This window comes from Leiobunum rupestre, chromosome 7 (genome assembly GCF_980474605.1).
Source record: "Leiobunum rupestre chromosome 7, qqLeiRupe1.1.hap1, whole genome shotgun sequence".
Classification (NCBI taxonomy): Eukaryota; Metazoa; Arthropoda; class Arachnida; order Opiliones; family Sclerosomatidae; genus Leiobunum; species Leiobunum rupestre.
Window position 1 is genome coordinate 30,046,011 of NC_143390.1, and position 16,001 is coordinate 30,062,011.

The 16,001-nt window shown below is 36.3% G+C and overlaps 1 protein-coding gene across 1 annotated transcript in view; it reads left to right on the forward strand.

Moving 5' to 3' along the window:
* The first annotated feature begins 1,359 nt into the window (after positions 1 to 1,359).
* Positions 1,360 to 16,001, forward strand: part of klar (klarsicht) — an 88,700-nt gene continuing 74,058 nt past the window's right edge. The window contains exons 1-7 of the mRNA XM_090154512.1: positions 1,360 to 1,556; positions 9,922 to 10,142; positions 12,591 to 12,991; positions 13,277 to 13,629; positions 13,701 to 13,877; positions 13,941 to 14,142; positions 15,424 to 15,548. Coding sequence (XP_090010638.1) covers positions 1,512 to 1,556; positions 9,922 to 10,142; positions 12,591 to 12,991; positions 13,277 to 13,629; positions 13,701 to 13,877; positions 13,941 to 14,142; positions 15,424 to 15,548 — 1,524 coding nt within the window. The 5' untranslated portion in view covers positions 1,360 to 1,511. The remainder of the gene's footprint in view (positions 1,557 to 9,921; positions 10,143 to 12,590; positions 12,992 to 13,276; positions 13,630 to 13,700; positions 13,878 to 13,940; positions 14,143 to 15,423; positions 15,549 to 16,001) is intronic.

A 16,001-nucleotide genomic window follows, 5' to 3' on the forward strand; every position in this document is an offset into this window, starting at 1 on the left:
TTTAAAATGGTCCAAAAAAGTAAAGGAATTTTAATATGACCCCCAAAAAAAATGTCATATAAATTTTTGAAAGATGTATTAAAAATACGTAATAAATATTTAGACTTTACTTAAACCATTCATTTATTCTACAAAAGTGGTCAGGCAAAATTAGGAAATTTGGTCAGGTAAAACCTGGAAATGTCCGGGAATTTCATTCCAAAACTTTTGTACGAACCCTGTTATAATTTACTTCTTTTAATGCGATTGAAACGCACCCGGGTGACTGATTTCCTTCCCCCCTCTCGTGTATTGGGAAAATAGACCTACGGTTCTCGCGGACCCTAAGTATAAATACATTCTTGATCAAATCTATCAAGCAAAGGGTTTCAAAAGCCAGAGTGCAGTGTTACCAGGTAAGAAATTGTGTATTTCTAAATTATTTAAAAGAAATACGTAATTACATTCACCTTAGTCTTACGAATTAATTCCATAAACCTTTAAAAAGCTATAATTTACCAGCATTAAATCATTTAGATTTCAACGACCGATAAAGCGATAATAATTTAAATGTAAAAAAGCAGTTAATGGAATTTATTTTTAAAAAGAAAGTGAAGCTAATTTTAAAGCGAAAACAGTGACGCACGTGTCGGGCAGGTGTTTGGTTTCTCGGCCAAAAAAATCCGGGTGGAAATATTGAATACCAATAAGGCTTTTTGCGGTATCTCCATCGTCCGTACGCTTATTATTAAGCACTCAAATTTGGGTGGAGTCTCTCTCTTTTTTGGTTGCGGAAGGCGCGAAAAGGGGCCCCCTGGTTTTTTTGCAAAAAAAATTACATCCTTTTTAAAGGTCTTAATAATAGGAAGGTTAAAAATAAACCAGAGACTGAGATAGATCACGCGTAACACCTTCGTGTATCATTGGCCGCCAATGCGTTCGAGAAATTTTTCACCAATTCGTCTTAATCAATCAAGTTATTATTCAATTCCTCTGTCAAGAAATTTTACATTGTTTTTTTTGTACAATTTGTTTCAATTTAAAATTCGTGTTGGATTAATTTATTTCAAATCCAAACTATAAAACCTATCTATGGTCGAAAGTATTGGGATTAAGGAGTTGAATGGGGGATGCTGGAGAAACTGGAGCGAACGGTTCTCGTTAAAAATTCGAAAGAGGGAGAGAGAAAGATTTCCGAAATAAAAAGTTGTTTTAAAAGGAAAACGGCGTTTTGGCCTACTTTGTTCAGACGTCGTCCACCCGCGCTCGTTTCTCATTGGCTGGACAGCGTCGTCTGCCGCACTCTCTCGTTATAGCCGCGAGAGGATTATATTTTAATTGGCTCTCAATGGGTCGAAGATGACTCCCCGCAACTACTCTTTCCCCGAGCCGCCAGTCGAGAGGGTTGAAAGAAAAATCTCCGCTTTGATATAATCGGGTTTTCGAACGCGCTTGTCGAATGTTGACCTACCGCGTTAGTGTTGGTGTATTATTCGCGCTCCTCGTTGTGTTGTTAGTGGTCAAGTCGGACTATGGTGGCCGTTGATGTTCTGCTTGGGATTAACCTTTATGTTGAGGTATGACTCGCTTGCTATGTCTTTAGTATATTGAAGTGCATCTTTAACACAAAGAATAATCATTCTTAATTAATTACGAATTAATTCCTTTTCGATTTTTTTAATTAATTAGTTAATTATTCATTAAATTAATAAAAGAGTGGGTGTTAAAATATTTTTATTAATTTTTTTTCGGATTTAACTAATAGTTTAAATTTAAACAACTTTAATTTAAAATTAGACTGAATTAGTTAATTGAAATTAATTAATAATAATTAATACATTATTTACTTAATAAAATAGAAAAACCACTATTGTACAATTAAACATTATTTAAAAACTGCTGCAGCCGTTTCGACGCTATTTATTTATTTATTTATTTATTTGACATCAACAAAGACCACGAAGCCACAACAGGCTTATGTACGGTCTGAAAATGGTTACTTGTACTTTTATTTAATTAATTTATCATTAAATATTGAAGTGTAGCTATATCACTCTAAAAATATTGGTAAAGTGAATATATTTAATTTAAGTGTGGAATTTTATTTTCGGATTTTATTGGTTTAACTAATAATCTTAACTTAAATTTTTACTTCTGTAATTTCAAAATAGAGCGTAAAAGGTTGGGTTCTCTAACTTTAAATATCTTATCAAAATGTATCATTAAGTTTACAATCAATTATTCTAGCTATTTAAATTAATTGTCTCACGTTAAATAATTTGTGGGCCTTCTTCTGAATTCCTTTCGATTGATTATTGACTCGATTAAAAATCTAATCAGAATCAATCTATTAGTAATTGGTATTATCATCGTGCAAGTATGGCGTGTAAATTAACAGTGTAAGCTCTAACCCTAACCACTGTCCAGGGTTCTTATTGAAACATTCAACGGAGGAGATGATGGATGAAGTCGCTCATGGCGAACATCTGGTCGTCAATCACTTTAAATTATCATTTTCACTTCAAATTATCTAGTTACCTAGCTTAAAAAAATTGTCTCTTTACTCGGTTACAAAACCACGCCTCGGGTGTGATATATATCTGGGACAGAAACCCACGTTCGAATATCTCACCATTATTGTGTTTGAGTCTTTGTCAACCTCACACATGTCGTAAAGGCAATTGCGCTACGTCAGAAAAGACGCCCCGTATTTTGGTGTGGCCATAGGGGCTATGAGGGCTTACTCGTTACGGCGATGGTCGTAGTATTCTACGCTATCCAAACACTTGTGGCCAAATTTCGAATAGTGCGTGCAAAATATAGTTACTTTCTAAAACTATTACATCAACAAATATGATGTATAACGCTATACAAACACTAAAACTATTACATCAACAAATATGGTGTATAACGCTATACAAACACTAAAACTATTACATCAACAAATATGGTGTATAAGTAAGAAATATTCCTACGCAGTGTAATGAGCCGTATACATCCACATTTTGGCGGGAAAGGACCCCGCACACCGTCTATGGGAAAATGGCTTTCGGCCAATTTTTATGGAATTTGGATATGTTGTCCTCCTGATCATGCTGAACGAAAGTGTTAAAATGCCCAAAGTCGCCAAATCAATATCTTGGCCGCTACTGACCCTCAAAGATCGAAATAACCATAGTAATTCTCTATTGTTTTTCTAAATAAGCTCCCATTGGAAGCCTGGCGAAGGTGCATGTTTTAGCCGTTTATAGCCTCCGATAAGTTATATTTCATGTCCAACTAACGATGGCGTCGGAAAGGATTTACATAAGAACAATTACAGTTGAAATGCCTGTAATTAACCGCTACTTCCTTCCAGCGACCTTCTTGAGGGTCGTATAGTTAAAGTTGAAAAACACCGATGAGTGATTATTGAAATTTGCTTATCGATTATTAATGATGTATGGTCTTTCCGGTTAATTGTTAACGCGCGTTAATTGAAAAATAATAAAATAATATAAAGAACTTCCGATAAATACTACATAATTGTATATATCGTAATATTTGATGGTGCTTTCTCCGCCATTAGCGTAATGGTCCGTATCGTTTCAACAACAAGAAAACGCCATTGCCAGTAAGGATAGAGCAACGACCGACAAATCAGTGATTTTCATTATTTTATAAAGGCCGCTTCTCTCTCTTTTCTGGTACGTTATCAAGATGTCGATTAATTCTCTTGGTCCGGAACATGAGCGAGCTATTTTTCGCCAACTCAGGCTCTCATTCTGATATCCCACCCAAATAATCGAGCAGACTTCACTCTCCCCTCGTGCTTGTAATAAACTGCCTAGTTTGTCGTTTCTAGTTGGTTTGATGTATAAGATTGCTTATATATATAATCTGCCGGAGGCGATAAATTCCAAAGCTGGCAGTATTTGTAAATGGTTGGCAAAATGAATGTTATTATCAACACACGGACGCTTCTTATATCGGATTCCACCCCTGCGCGAAGGTGCGGTTATGGCTCGAATTAAGCCTCTAATATTTGACAAACGAGCCATCTTGAAAGGGTTCTAGGCCGCCATTTAATCTTAAGGTCGATACGTTTTCTCACGTTCGTTCGCGTTTTTTGGGGGGTAAGTGTCACGGGCTTTGTATTCTATGTCAGGATCTTTTTTTCTCATTCCCCATTTTTTTTGGGGTCTGAAACAAAGAGTTTCATTGTTTCTTATACTGTCGAATTTATGCTTTCGGGGGGGACCGGTTTGGAGTCGGTATCTCGCAACGTCCGTATCTCGTTTCGTTCGCTTATTTATAGCCCCTTCTTTTATTTTAACAATTGAAAATGTGAACCGTTTATTCGGCGATATTAACGGTAGATTTGTTTTGACTGTTGGAAAATACGTACCTCCGTGCACGCGCAAAGGTTTTACTCAACGGGGACTATACTACGATGAATCGTAATTTAGTTTTAATTATTTCCTTTTGCGAAGTGGTGGAAAGTTGAATGAATGTAGTTCTCACAATCTTATTTCCCGTTGGGAAAATTAATTTATACTTTTAGTCTTTCAATTATTTCATTTAATGTAATCTATGCCTGTATGAAATTTTTAGCTCTTGAAAATGCTAATTAACCTTGATGAGGAAAATAACTCCGTGAATTTTGGAGTGAGAGACTTTTATCAGTAATTTTTGAATTCAGAGTAATTACAAAATACATTAATCTATACGTTCTGGAATAAGAAACGTAGAATCTGGACGTTCTGGACAGTTGTAGCAATAAGCTTGACTTTCTGGACAGTCGTGAACAGAATCTTGACATTCTGGATAGTCGTGACCAGAATCTTGACATTCTGGATAGTCGTGACCAGAATCTTGACATTCTGGAAAGTCGTGACCAGAATCTTGACATTCTGGAAAGTCGTGACCAGAATCTTGACATTCTGGAAAGTCGTGACCAGAATCTTGACATTCTGGAAAGTCGTGACCAGAATCTTGACATTCTGGACAGTTGTGACCAGAATCTTGATTTTCTGGACAGTCGTGACCAGAAACTTGACATTTTTGACAGTTGTAGCAATAATCTTGACATTCTGGACCGTTGTAGCAATAATCTTGACTTTCTGGACCGTCGTGACAAGAATCTTGACATTCTGGACAGTTGTAGCAATAATCTTGACATTCTGGACCGTCGTGACCAGAATCTTGACATTCTGGACCGTTGTAGCAATAATCTTGACTTTCTGGACCGTCGTGACCAGAATCTTGACATTCTGGACAGTTGTAGCAATAATCTTGACATTCTGGACCGTTGTAGCAATAATCTTGACATTCTGGACTGTTGTAGCAATAATCTTGACTTTCTGGACCGTCGTGACCAGAATCTTGACATTCTGGACCGTTGTAGCAATAATCTTGACTTTTTGGACCGTCGTGACAAGAATCTTGACATTCTGGACCGTTGTAGCAATAATCTTGACTTTCTGGACCGTCGTGACCAGAATCTTGACATTCTGGACCGTTGTAGCAATAATCTTGACATTCTGGACCGTTGTAGCAATAATCTTGACATTCTGGACCGTTGTAGCAATAATCTTGACTTTCTGGACCGTCGTGACCAGAATCTTGACATTCTGGACCGTTGTAGCAATAATCTTGACATTCTGGACCGTTGTAGCAATAATCTTGACATTCTGGACCGTTGTAGCAATAATCTTGACTTTCTGGACCGTCGTGACCAGAATCTTGACATTATGGACCGTCGTGACCAGAATCATGGGACCTGGCTGGGATGTTTAGATATCCTTGTTTTACATTTGGTTTCGAGTGCTTTGGGTCGGTTCTTTGGTTGTGACTATCGTAACATCATTTCACTTTTTATTTCCTCTTCCCGCGTACGTCATTAACGCCCTTATCTTTAGCTGTGGCGATAATTGATGTGGAAACCACGTGAATCCAGCAACTCCGATGAAAGTAAACGTCTTTGATAATTTCGAATCCACGATATGGCTCCGGGGCAGATATTGCAGCTCGTTTCGCGTTTCCTTCGATATGAATTAATAAGGTTATACTCCGGACGGAATTCGGTAATTGATGAAGCCGCCAAACCAGCCGGCATTCGTCATACAAGGTGCCAGCCTCTGCCGTTCCCCCTTAATCCCCCTCCCTAAAATTCGATGCGCCGTGCCCAACTACGCCCTCTATCCAGAAATAATATTTTCTTTTATTAGCCGAGAAAAATAATATCTTTTCTCATTGTATGTGTTTTAGTTCCGGAAGAAGTGTGTTTGTGTAACGTTATTAGCCGTCAATGGATTCATTTTAACGCTCAATTTCGGGTCCCCGTTTTCCAAGTTGCAATAATGACAGAGAGTCGCATTATATTTGGAAGTACCGGTTCAAATCTATTTCACACTCTTGGCTTTTTTTCTTATTTCCTTGTCTAAGTTGTCTTCTATTCAAAACCGCTTTTCCCCGCGAAAGAAATATTGGCTACAACGGGATGTTGGTGTCCGTTCGCCGGTGATGAAATTTCAAATGAGTAACGACGTAATTTTTATTTTCTTCTACCAGCTGAATTAACTAGATTTAGTTTAATCTTCAGCATTGTTAATAATTTCAACTTTTACTTAATTAAATTGTTTAGGGAAATGATTGATGTGGCACGTTCGAAGGGATGTTATGGTTGTTGCTCAAGTTTGGGGAAATTTTATATATCCGCTTTCTTCTAAATTATACTTGTCTCTTAGAACCTGATTTATTTCATAACGCGTGGAGCGAGAATTAGCTACGCATTGTGTAATATTGATTATTACCTTAACGGGGGAAAAACGTTATTGTTGGCCATTTTTTTTACTTTTTAAAGTTTGAATAGATAATTTTGAACTACTTGCAATCGCCCCGTTTGGGATATAATTCTACCATATTTAGATTTTACTATTACCTCATCTTATTACCATAACAATAGCCACGTATAGTACGAAAATTGGAATCAACTTTATTCTTAAAATAAACCATCCAAACTGTGGGAAATATTCTAGGCACTCCAATTTAAAACACGATAACTCTTGGGGTAAACATAAACAGAACGGAGGGAGCAGTTTTATTGGGGGAATGGTTACGTTCCTGTAACCTTCGACCTCGTCCAATTTACCGTGGCATTCAGACGCCGGTATCGTCGTGTTACGAACCGGTAAATAGGCTCCGGTTTAAAGTATATTATTACGGTATAGAATAGGACGCAGTTTCTAAGAATCATCCGAAAAACCTTAAAAACGCGATGTATACTCACCCGTCTAGATGGCACATTCCAAAACACCATTCATTTCGTCATTTTCCCATAGAGTTCGATGAACCCTATGCACCGCATTTATGACCTCTCGAAGGTTACGTCTATTAGTAGGCTGCGCGGGTGCATCTAGTTAGGCCTTCTAATGACCACTAGACGGAGTCGCATTACGCCACCCATCATTGAGGACCCCCTCAATAGAAAAAAACGGACATAGTATTTTCGCGTAAAAAATATTTATTGAGAGTAGCGAGTACGCGAATTATCCCGGTTTCTTACCCGTAACAGTACCGTCAAATAGTATTGACTTCGTCTCGGGTAAATAATCGTCGTGTCTTTCACTGTTGTCCGTCACGAAGAAACGTGTAAAAGTCTGTAGTATAATTTTATCAGGATACGTATTTTTCTTCCGTAATTTTGTATTCGCGGTATAATTTCGATATTTATTGGCAGCGGACTGTTTTGGGTGCGGTTTTTTTCTCTTCAAATTTGTCCACAATCGAGGCGCGATCGGTAATTTCTCCTCGTCAGAAAAAAGTTGCCCCTTGGAATAAGTGATTGTTAACTCGAGTAAACCGAGCGCTATCATCATCATCCAATCCTTTCTGCTCCGTTTCGAGTTATTTAAAAATATACCGCGGAGACGGCGCGCCCGTAAAAACGGACTACGCGATATTCATCTCTCCAATTTTCTTCATTCCTCTTTTGTTAACTTCTTAACAACGTGATTGCTCGACGTTTTACTTAATATTTGCATGAGCCCCAAATCATCTCCCCGTTAACCTTAATACGTTATACGCGCTTGGCAGGGTTCAAAGCCCTTCGTTGGATGGCTAATTTTTTCATACTGGTTATATTTATTTGTAGGTTATTAAGTTCTCGGGTTACGTTATACTAGTTCCTTCTCGAAAATCTTCCTATTGTTCGAGATATTATTTTTAAGTAGCGTCTTCTTTCGCTCAAATTTGGCTACCCTAGAAAACTGACGTCTTGAGGGCGGATAAATATTAGGCCCAGCTTGGAAAAGGTCCATTTTTCACTCGGTTCTCCGCCGCAACTTCTTAACGTCGCTCATTCTGTTCGTTTTAGAAGAGGATACGTTTGGGAGTCGCGATGGACGCCGGGAGAACCCGGAGAAGTTGACCGCCACGACGTGTCTAGCGCGAAACGGTTAAAAACAAAAGCTAGAAACCTCCCTCAACGGTTGTTCGTCTTGTATTAAGAAGAAAGTGTGTTTTTGGAACGATTCGTAATTTAATCGTCTTTTTATTTAAAGCTTCTTCGGCACGCGGCGAACTCTTTTACAAAAAACATTAAAAATAGAAGAAAAAGACCTCCCTCCAAACACGATTCATGACTACTGATAATGACTGCCTCTAAATTGTCTAGGTGTAGTCTTGAAAAATAATAAACCGCTGTCATTTTGTTTAAAAAAAAACCACGAAGGAAACTTAAAATAATGATCTACTTTATACTATATAAATCAAAACTGTTCTTGGACCAATATCCTTTTCCGTGTACACCGTATTTCTCGTTATTTTTAGTACGGGGTATCGTAGTTGAAGTCGGAGTTATATCATGGTAAAGTGAAAAAATTAATAAATTTAGTTTTGGTTGAAACTGGCTACCAGGGTATAGAGGGGGAGTACCGCTTTCGCTGTTTGTCCAACTTTTACTTGAAATAAATGAAGATTAAAAATTTTAAACTAAAATTAGGAATTAAATTAATACTTACTATTAAATTAATAAATAAATCTATTAAAATATTACTTATTATGTGGAATAAATTAATACTTACTATTAAATTAATAAATAAATCTATTAAAATATTACTTATTATGTGGAATAAATTAATATTTGCTATTAAATTAATAAATAAATCTATTAAAATATTACTTATTATGTGGAATAAATTAATACTTACTATTAAATAAATATATTAAAATATTACCATTATTTATGTGGAATAAATTAATACTTACTATTAAATAAATAAATATATCAAATATTACTGTTATTATGTGGAATAAATTAATACTTACTATAAAATAAATAAATATTTTAAAATATTAATATTACTGTTATTATGTGGAATAAATTAATACTTACTATTAAATAAATATATTAAAATATTACTGTTATTATGTGGAATAAATAAATAATAAAATAATATTACTGTGCGGTTCTTACCGAATGTTTGGCTTTACGAACCTAGATGGCAACTTAAGCGCCGAACTATATCTTGCCTTTTGGCAACTTGTTTGGAGCAAAATTTAGTAGTCCAAGGTTTTACGTTGGCCGATATTACACTCTCAATGCGTGGAAAATTCATATTTCAAACCAGTTAACTATATTTGCGATGGCAATGAAATTTTTAATTACCAAGCCGCACGCTTCGCCAAAGGCTTGAAACATCGATTCGTATCGAACTGTGCCTTCGATGTTTACCGAAATAATTTTAAAGAGTTGGAAATTAACCCGGCCACCGAAATTGATCAATCGACGGCTCCCTTGGTAAATTGGTTTCTGGTCCGATTAACCAGGTTGGGGTGTGAAATTTTAATTATCTTCGCCTTTTCAATTTGTTCTTTTTGGATGAAAATTACGTAAATTCTTACGATGAGGTCTTTTATACGGAATTCTTTAAGATGTTACAAATTGGTTTCTTTTTGCAGGTTTGGGAGCGAAGAAACAGGCGCGTACTCCGAGGGAAACTCGGAAGACGACGCCATGTTCTCCGGAAGTGCGCCAACTGGGGATCCAAGTCAATTACTCTCCTAAAGAAGCGTTTGGCGGCCCAACCTGTCCACTGCCACAAGAATAACCCAAATTACCTCTCTAAAGAAACTAACGAAAACGAATACTACCGAAAGACCCTAACTACCATTTCTATCACGTAAGATTAACCTTATTTATTTATTGATTAACAACTTGGTTAGCTGTTTACGAATCCTTTATAGACTTTACATGGGTCTCAAAGCTAATTCGGTAATTCGAAACTGATTTTGAGATTTGCCTTCCCCAAAATTCGCATTTAGCACCATTTGAAGTTTGCAAAACTATGATTTAGTGAATGAACCAAATTTAAATCCCAAATTCAACGGTAAATAGTTATTTTAATAACTCTTTATTTAAATTAATGCGCATTTTTTTGTAAATTTAATTTCGATACGTAAAATATTACAGGGTTGCCACACGTCAGGGAAAAGTCTGGGAATTTAAAAATGGGCCTAAAAAGTCCGGGAAAGGTCAAGGAATTTAAGAATTTGTAAAAAGTCGGGAAATTCAATTTTTTCTTGACACTTTTTGTAGGTAATTTTACTCTTAGTTATCGGACAAATTCTATGATTATTATTTAGTTCCTTTAAAGTTTTGCTATTTTTTTAACGTTGCAATAATACTTGTGTACTGAAATGTAGGTTGATTTCAATTTATAAACTTCTGATAAAAGTAAAATATAAAGCTAAAAATGGTCTAATTTTGGTTTTTAAAAATCAGGGAAAATCTCTTAAAATGGTCAGGGAAAACAGGGAATTTGAATCTGAAATTATTGTGGCAACCCTGTATTATTTTAATTCGTTAATTCTTACCCGGCGGATCCGGTATTTGAACCAAAATATTCAAGGTTTTGAAACATCATGCATATAATTATTTTGCAAAGTATAAGATCTTAGCAGTCGGAGCTGTAGTGGTATCGTGTAAGGCTCTTAAGGAACTAAATACTTTCTTGATTGTAGGTATTTAGTACAAGCGTGAATATTATACCTAATATCAAGAATGCATTTGGTTATAATTATTGATTATGAATGTATAGGGGTCTACGTCACCAATGCTTTTTCGTATTGAGAAACCCGCTCAAAATGGCGACCATTACACTGCCAAAGCTAGGGAAAGCAGTCTAAGCAGACGACGTGAAATATCTCTATTGAGACTCCCATTATATATCAATCAAATCAGTCCGGTTTCTAATTGGTTCCCTAAAACTTAATTCTTCTGACGCCATTGTGCCAGGAGAAATCTAACTACAAAATTGCTTTAGGCTTAGAGCTTAAGAAATATAGCGCCATCTGCCATAATATCCGTGAACTAAATGTGTAGAAATAGCAGACGACTTTTCAATTTCTATGTTTTTAGGTTGAAACTTTCTTTCAGCTGTTGTGCAGAGATAATTTTGAGCTTTCATATATTCAATTTAAAACTCGGTCGGTAGGCGGCCATACTTATTACCAAAATTTAAACTACGTCGAAGCCTATTATTTATTTATGAATAAATTGTATTTTACTAATAGAACTTGGTACGTGGGAAACTAATTTAATTGAATGATTTGTCTAGTGTAGCTGTAACTGGAGCATGGCGCCGGATTGACTTTTGTCGGCGGTGGCGCGGCGCACCGATTTTTCTGAAATCCTTGGCAGCGTCAATTTTTTTGCGGCGGCGGCGTCGAGAGGATAGAATCCGCCTTCGTGACGTAATTCGGAAAATGTTTTGGAAAAAAGGTTACTTATAAAAAATCGGAAACTTTTCGGCAGCGGGAACAAACATTTTGCTAAATGAAATATCGGCGGCGCATTGTCAAGGAGTAATTGGAGGTATTTTTATCAAGTCGCCAAGCATATTTGACCAGTTATAAAGTTCTTTGCGTGCACTTGGCGCGCGCCTTGAGCACCCCGACTCGGGAAGAGGGGTGAGACGGATGCCAAATGGGCCCCAAAGTCAAGTGGTATATAGGCTTCGTACGTAGTTTCAATTTGGGTCAAAAGTATCACCTCCTACCGACCGAATTTTTAATTTAATATATGAAAGCTGCCTATTGTTAATAATTATCTCTGCACAACAGCTGCAGTTTGAAAGTGTAACCGAAAAACATAAAATTTAATAGTCGTCTGCTATTTCTTCAGATATTAAGGCGCGAAATTTGAAAACCGAGGTCAAATAGACACTTCAAGCTATTCTTTATATGGTCCTTACAAGGGTTGGTTTTCGAAAAGGCAAAAACGTCTGTAGTGAAAGCCTAGACGCGAAATATTGTCTTAGGCCTAACTGCCGCAATAAGGAGAAAATAGCTTTTAAAAAGGGAATGTGTACATAGTTAATTTAATTTGACTTGAGTATGGATTGTACTTGGCTTTATTGGCTAGCCAGACGAATCGGCTAACTGGCTACCTGAAAATGTTTCCTTCAGTAATCCCATGGATTAATTATCCATGGTAATCCCCTTTTTATTGAAGCGGGTATTAGAGTCGCGTAAGGACCATGCCTTCAGTATGGGAAGTATTGAGTTTTGTTCATTTACTTTGGTCATCAGTATTAAGAAAATTAACATATTGTAATTTACTTTTCCAGATTTAATACCAACTTCGACGTGAACTCAAATTCATACCAACTTAATTCATTGGAAAAGAAAACCATTATTGCAAATTACACAATATTATTTATAACCGCTAAAAGCGACTCATTCCTCAAGTGCAACCAACAAATTGAAGAACCATTCTTCCGAAACTCATCACTAAGATTCGTTACAAACCACCCATGGCTCAAGTTCTCTCCTCAAACTGGGGATATCTATGCAATTGCACCTCAAGCAACTTATTTCCAATTTATCGTGCCAAATGATTTCTCCGCAAATTTTTCTGGTTTAATCAAAATAATTCCAATATTCAGTGCCAAATTATCAAATATGGGTTCCAAACGAGAAAGTCCAACTAAAATTGACATTTCCAGAGAAAGCCAAATTAAAATAAAACGTAAGAAATTATTAATTTCTACGAACTTGTATTTTATTAAGCTAGATTATTCAAAATCTTATCGTTTAGTTTAATGACAAATTTATTCCCTTGAAAAGGGGAGGGGGGTGGGTTGAAACTTCGGCTGATAAAAAGGAATTTCTCCACACTCTTTGCTCTTTAGATAAGAACTGAAACTGAACCCCGAAAATGATAGGCAACGGTTTTTAGTTTAAATTATGTTAGTTCTAAATTTCAACAGTCTTCTTTAAGTTAACTTTCATGAGTTTCTAATTTTCTATGCAGCCAAAATGTCAAGCCCAAGTCATCTCCCTTTGCCTCAAAGTGGAGTCGAGACAAGGGAAATGTTAAATGCCAGTTTCAGCAGCCTTTTGAAACATTTGGAGCCGTTCTCCCCATCTTGCCGCGATGCAAGAATGGATGAGAAAGCAACTCCACTCAAGTCTCAAATCTTTTCCCCAAAAATACAACTGTCATCGAGTCGACTTCCCCTGGAAAGTCTGACCAGCAACGTCCCTTTGGCAGACAGAATTCGGACTCCCCAAAAAAGTTATTCTTCGGGCAGAGACGATTTCTGGGAAGCCTTGAGGTCTCATTACAATTACTTGATGGATGAAGGCCTTATTGCGACCTGCCGAGTATGTACTTTTAATTTATCATAAAATAATGTATCGGAATTGGCTTTAATAAGTCGCATTTATTATTGTAGGAAGCTAGTGACGAATTATCTTGGGAAGATGGAGGTGTCAACCAGGCTTGCTGCTGGACATTTACGGAATTCATCCAAAAATTCAATGAGCTCCACGATGCCTTGCACAATCTCCAGTCTGATGTCTTAGCCGCTTCGGAACTCATTCCAAATAAAGCGAATGCTGAAATAAGAAAGGTTAGTGTTTGCTTTTCTTATAATTTGATCGGATGGTATTTAATTCTTGTTTCTATTTTATAGGCTGTTTTTGAGAAACTACAATTGGTAGTTTTTGGATGTAAATCTTTCAAAGAACAAGCCCAGCAACTTGGTCGTCGGTACCCTGATATGAAAGACGAAATCAACCGTCGCGTGAACCTCTTGGCCAACAAGTGGGAGGCTGTGGAACTAGCGATCAATCCCCACGAACCATCACTGCCCAAGGAGGAAGGAGTTTTTCAAGGTATGCATTGTTAAAATGTTTCCTGCGGACCAATTTACGGAATTAGGTAAAATTATTTTAAAATGGTCTTTAACACTGCCTAATTAGCAGTAATAATAATAATAATAATTTGGTTTCATATTTGTTCTTTAAAATGATGCACTGGTGTCAGTCATTCAGTTTATTTGACAAATAGGAGTCTTGGGTTCCACTGGTCATATTGACCAGTTTATTTTTTAATTTTTGGAAATAGTAGTTTTATTTAGCTAATTAATGAACTGGCTATAGTTAAAGACAAGCTCAATTGACTTATTTTAACTCCTGAAACTTATCCTGGAATTATGGCAACTTGCAGTAGTAAGATAAGAAGTTAAAATTAAATCTTGTGGTCATGACCAGTTTTATAATTTTTAAGTAGAAATCTGTAATGGTCATATTGACCAATTTTATAAGTAATCATATTACCAAGATCAAAAATAAATAGACAAAAACCTTTGCTAAGATTTATGGAGGTACCAATAATTCCTTACATGAGATAAAAAATATTGTAACTTAAAAAATCAATTTTGGGGGATATCTACCTTGAAGTTTCAAAGCTTTTCACAAATCAGTAATGCCACATAGGTCTATAATATTGTAACTTAAAAATTTATATCAAGAATGTGTTTAAAAAACACAATTTCCAATCACTTAAAAACCTAAAAATTAAGTTTTTATAATAATAGGTAATTTCATACATTAACTTTCAAAATATTCAGAGCTATGATTTTTTTAAACGAAAATATTTCCGCGAAATAAGTACTATATTCTTATCTTAACGTCACTAAGTCGTTCATATTAAATGGGGAAGATCATATTTTATGTTATAAACAGTCACGAACTCGCGATGTCTTAAAGTTTTAAACTCACAAAAATCGAAATACAGTAAGATAGCGCCATCTAACAGGGTTATTTATCCTTACAAAGATTAATTTATTTAATTCCCCAGTAAAATTGACCCTTTTCTAAACGATTTGTTTCTTGAGAAGCAGAACAGAACGAAAATTGAAATTTAAAACAAATTTAATTAAACTTACGTTAGTTATAGAAAACGTATTCGGAGATGGCGCCAGTTTGGGAAAAATTTGGTATTGCTTCACCTGGCACCTAGATGGCGAAAGTGTACTTGAATTTTGGAACGGTGTTGCGTTTGAGATTTGAAATTTCGCGGAATACGGCGGAACTTTCAGTACAGTAGCGCCGTCTAGTGGGTATTTAAAAAACTAACGCTAGTGTTAATAAATGTTTCCTCTATTTCTCCAGAGATCGCGCAAGAGATGCGGTGCCTTCGCCGTTGGTTGCGAGAACTGGAAAGCCGTTTACACCCCCTCAGCATTTGCCCCACCTGGACTCTGGATGAATTGGAGGAAAAGTACAAAGAACAACAGGTTCGACTCAGTTCGCTTTTTTGGCGGGAAGAGGGGGGTTGGGGAGGGGATTAGAATGACGTTTGGTGTTTTTTGGCGTGGCAGTTGTGTCACTTTTTAACGCAACATAATAAACTTGTGCATGGTGGAGTTTCTTTAAAAACTACCCTATGTGTATACTTTTCGTTTGTTCGGGAACTATAAGTGTACACTTTCTGCTCTATATCGTAACTAGTGACGTGTTACTTTGGTGATTATTACTCTACAGAGCAAAACTATAGGGTCTTGGCAGCATGACGTATATAATACGTCACCCATTATTTTTCCAATTGGAAAAAAGATATTACCAGAAGTAATTAGATTTGATCGTTTGTAAAATCATAGCAGTCAGTTTGGGAGTTGTTTCTATTGGTGTAGCAGGTGAATTTGTTTTTATTTTAGAGTAAAAGGTGTACACTTTTAGTCAAGAAAAGC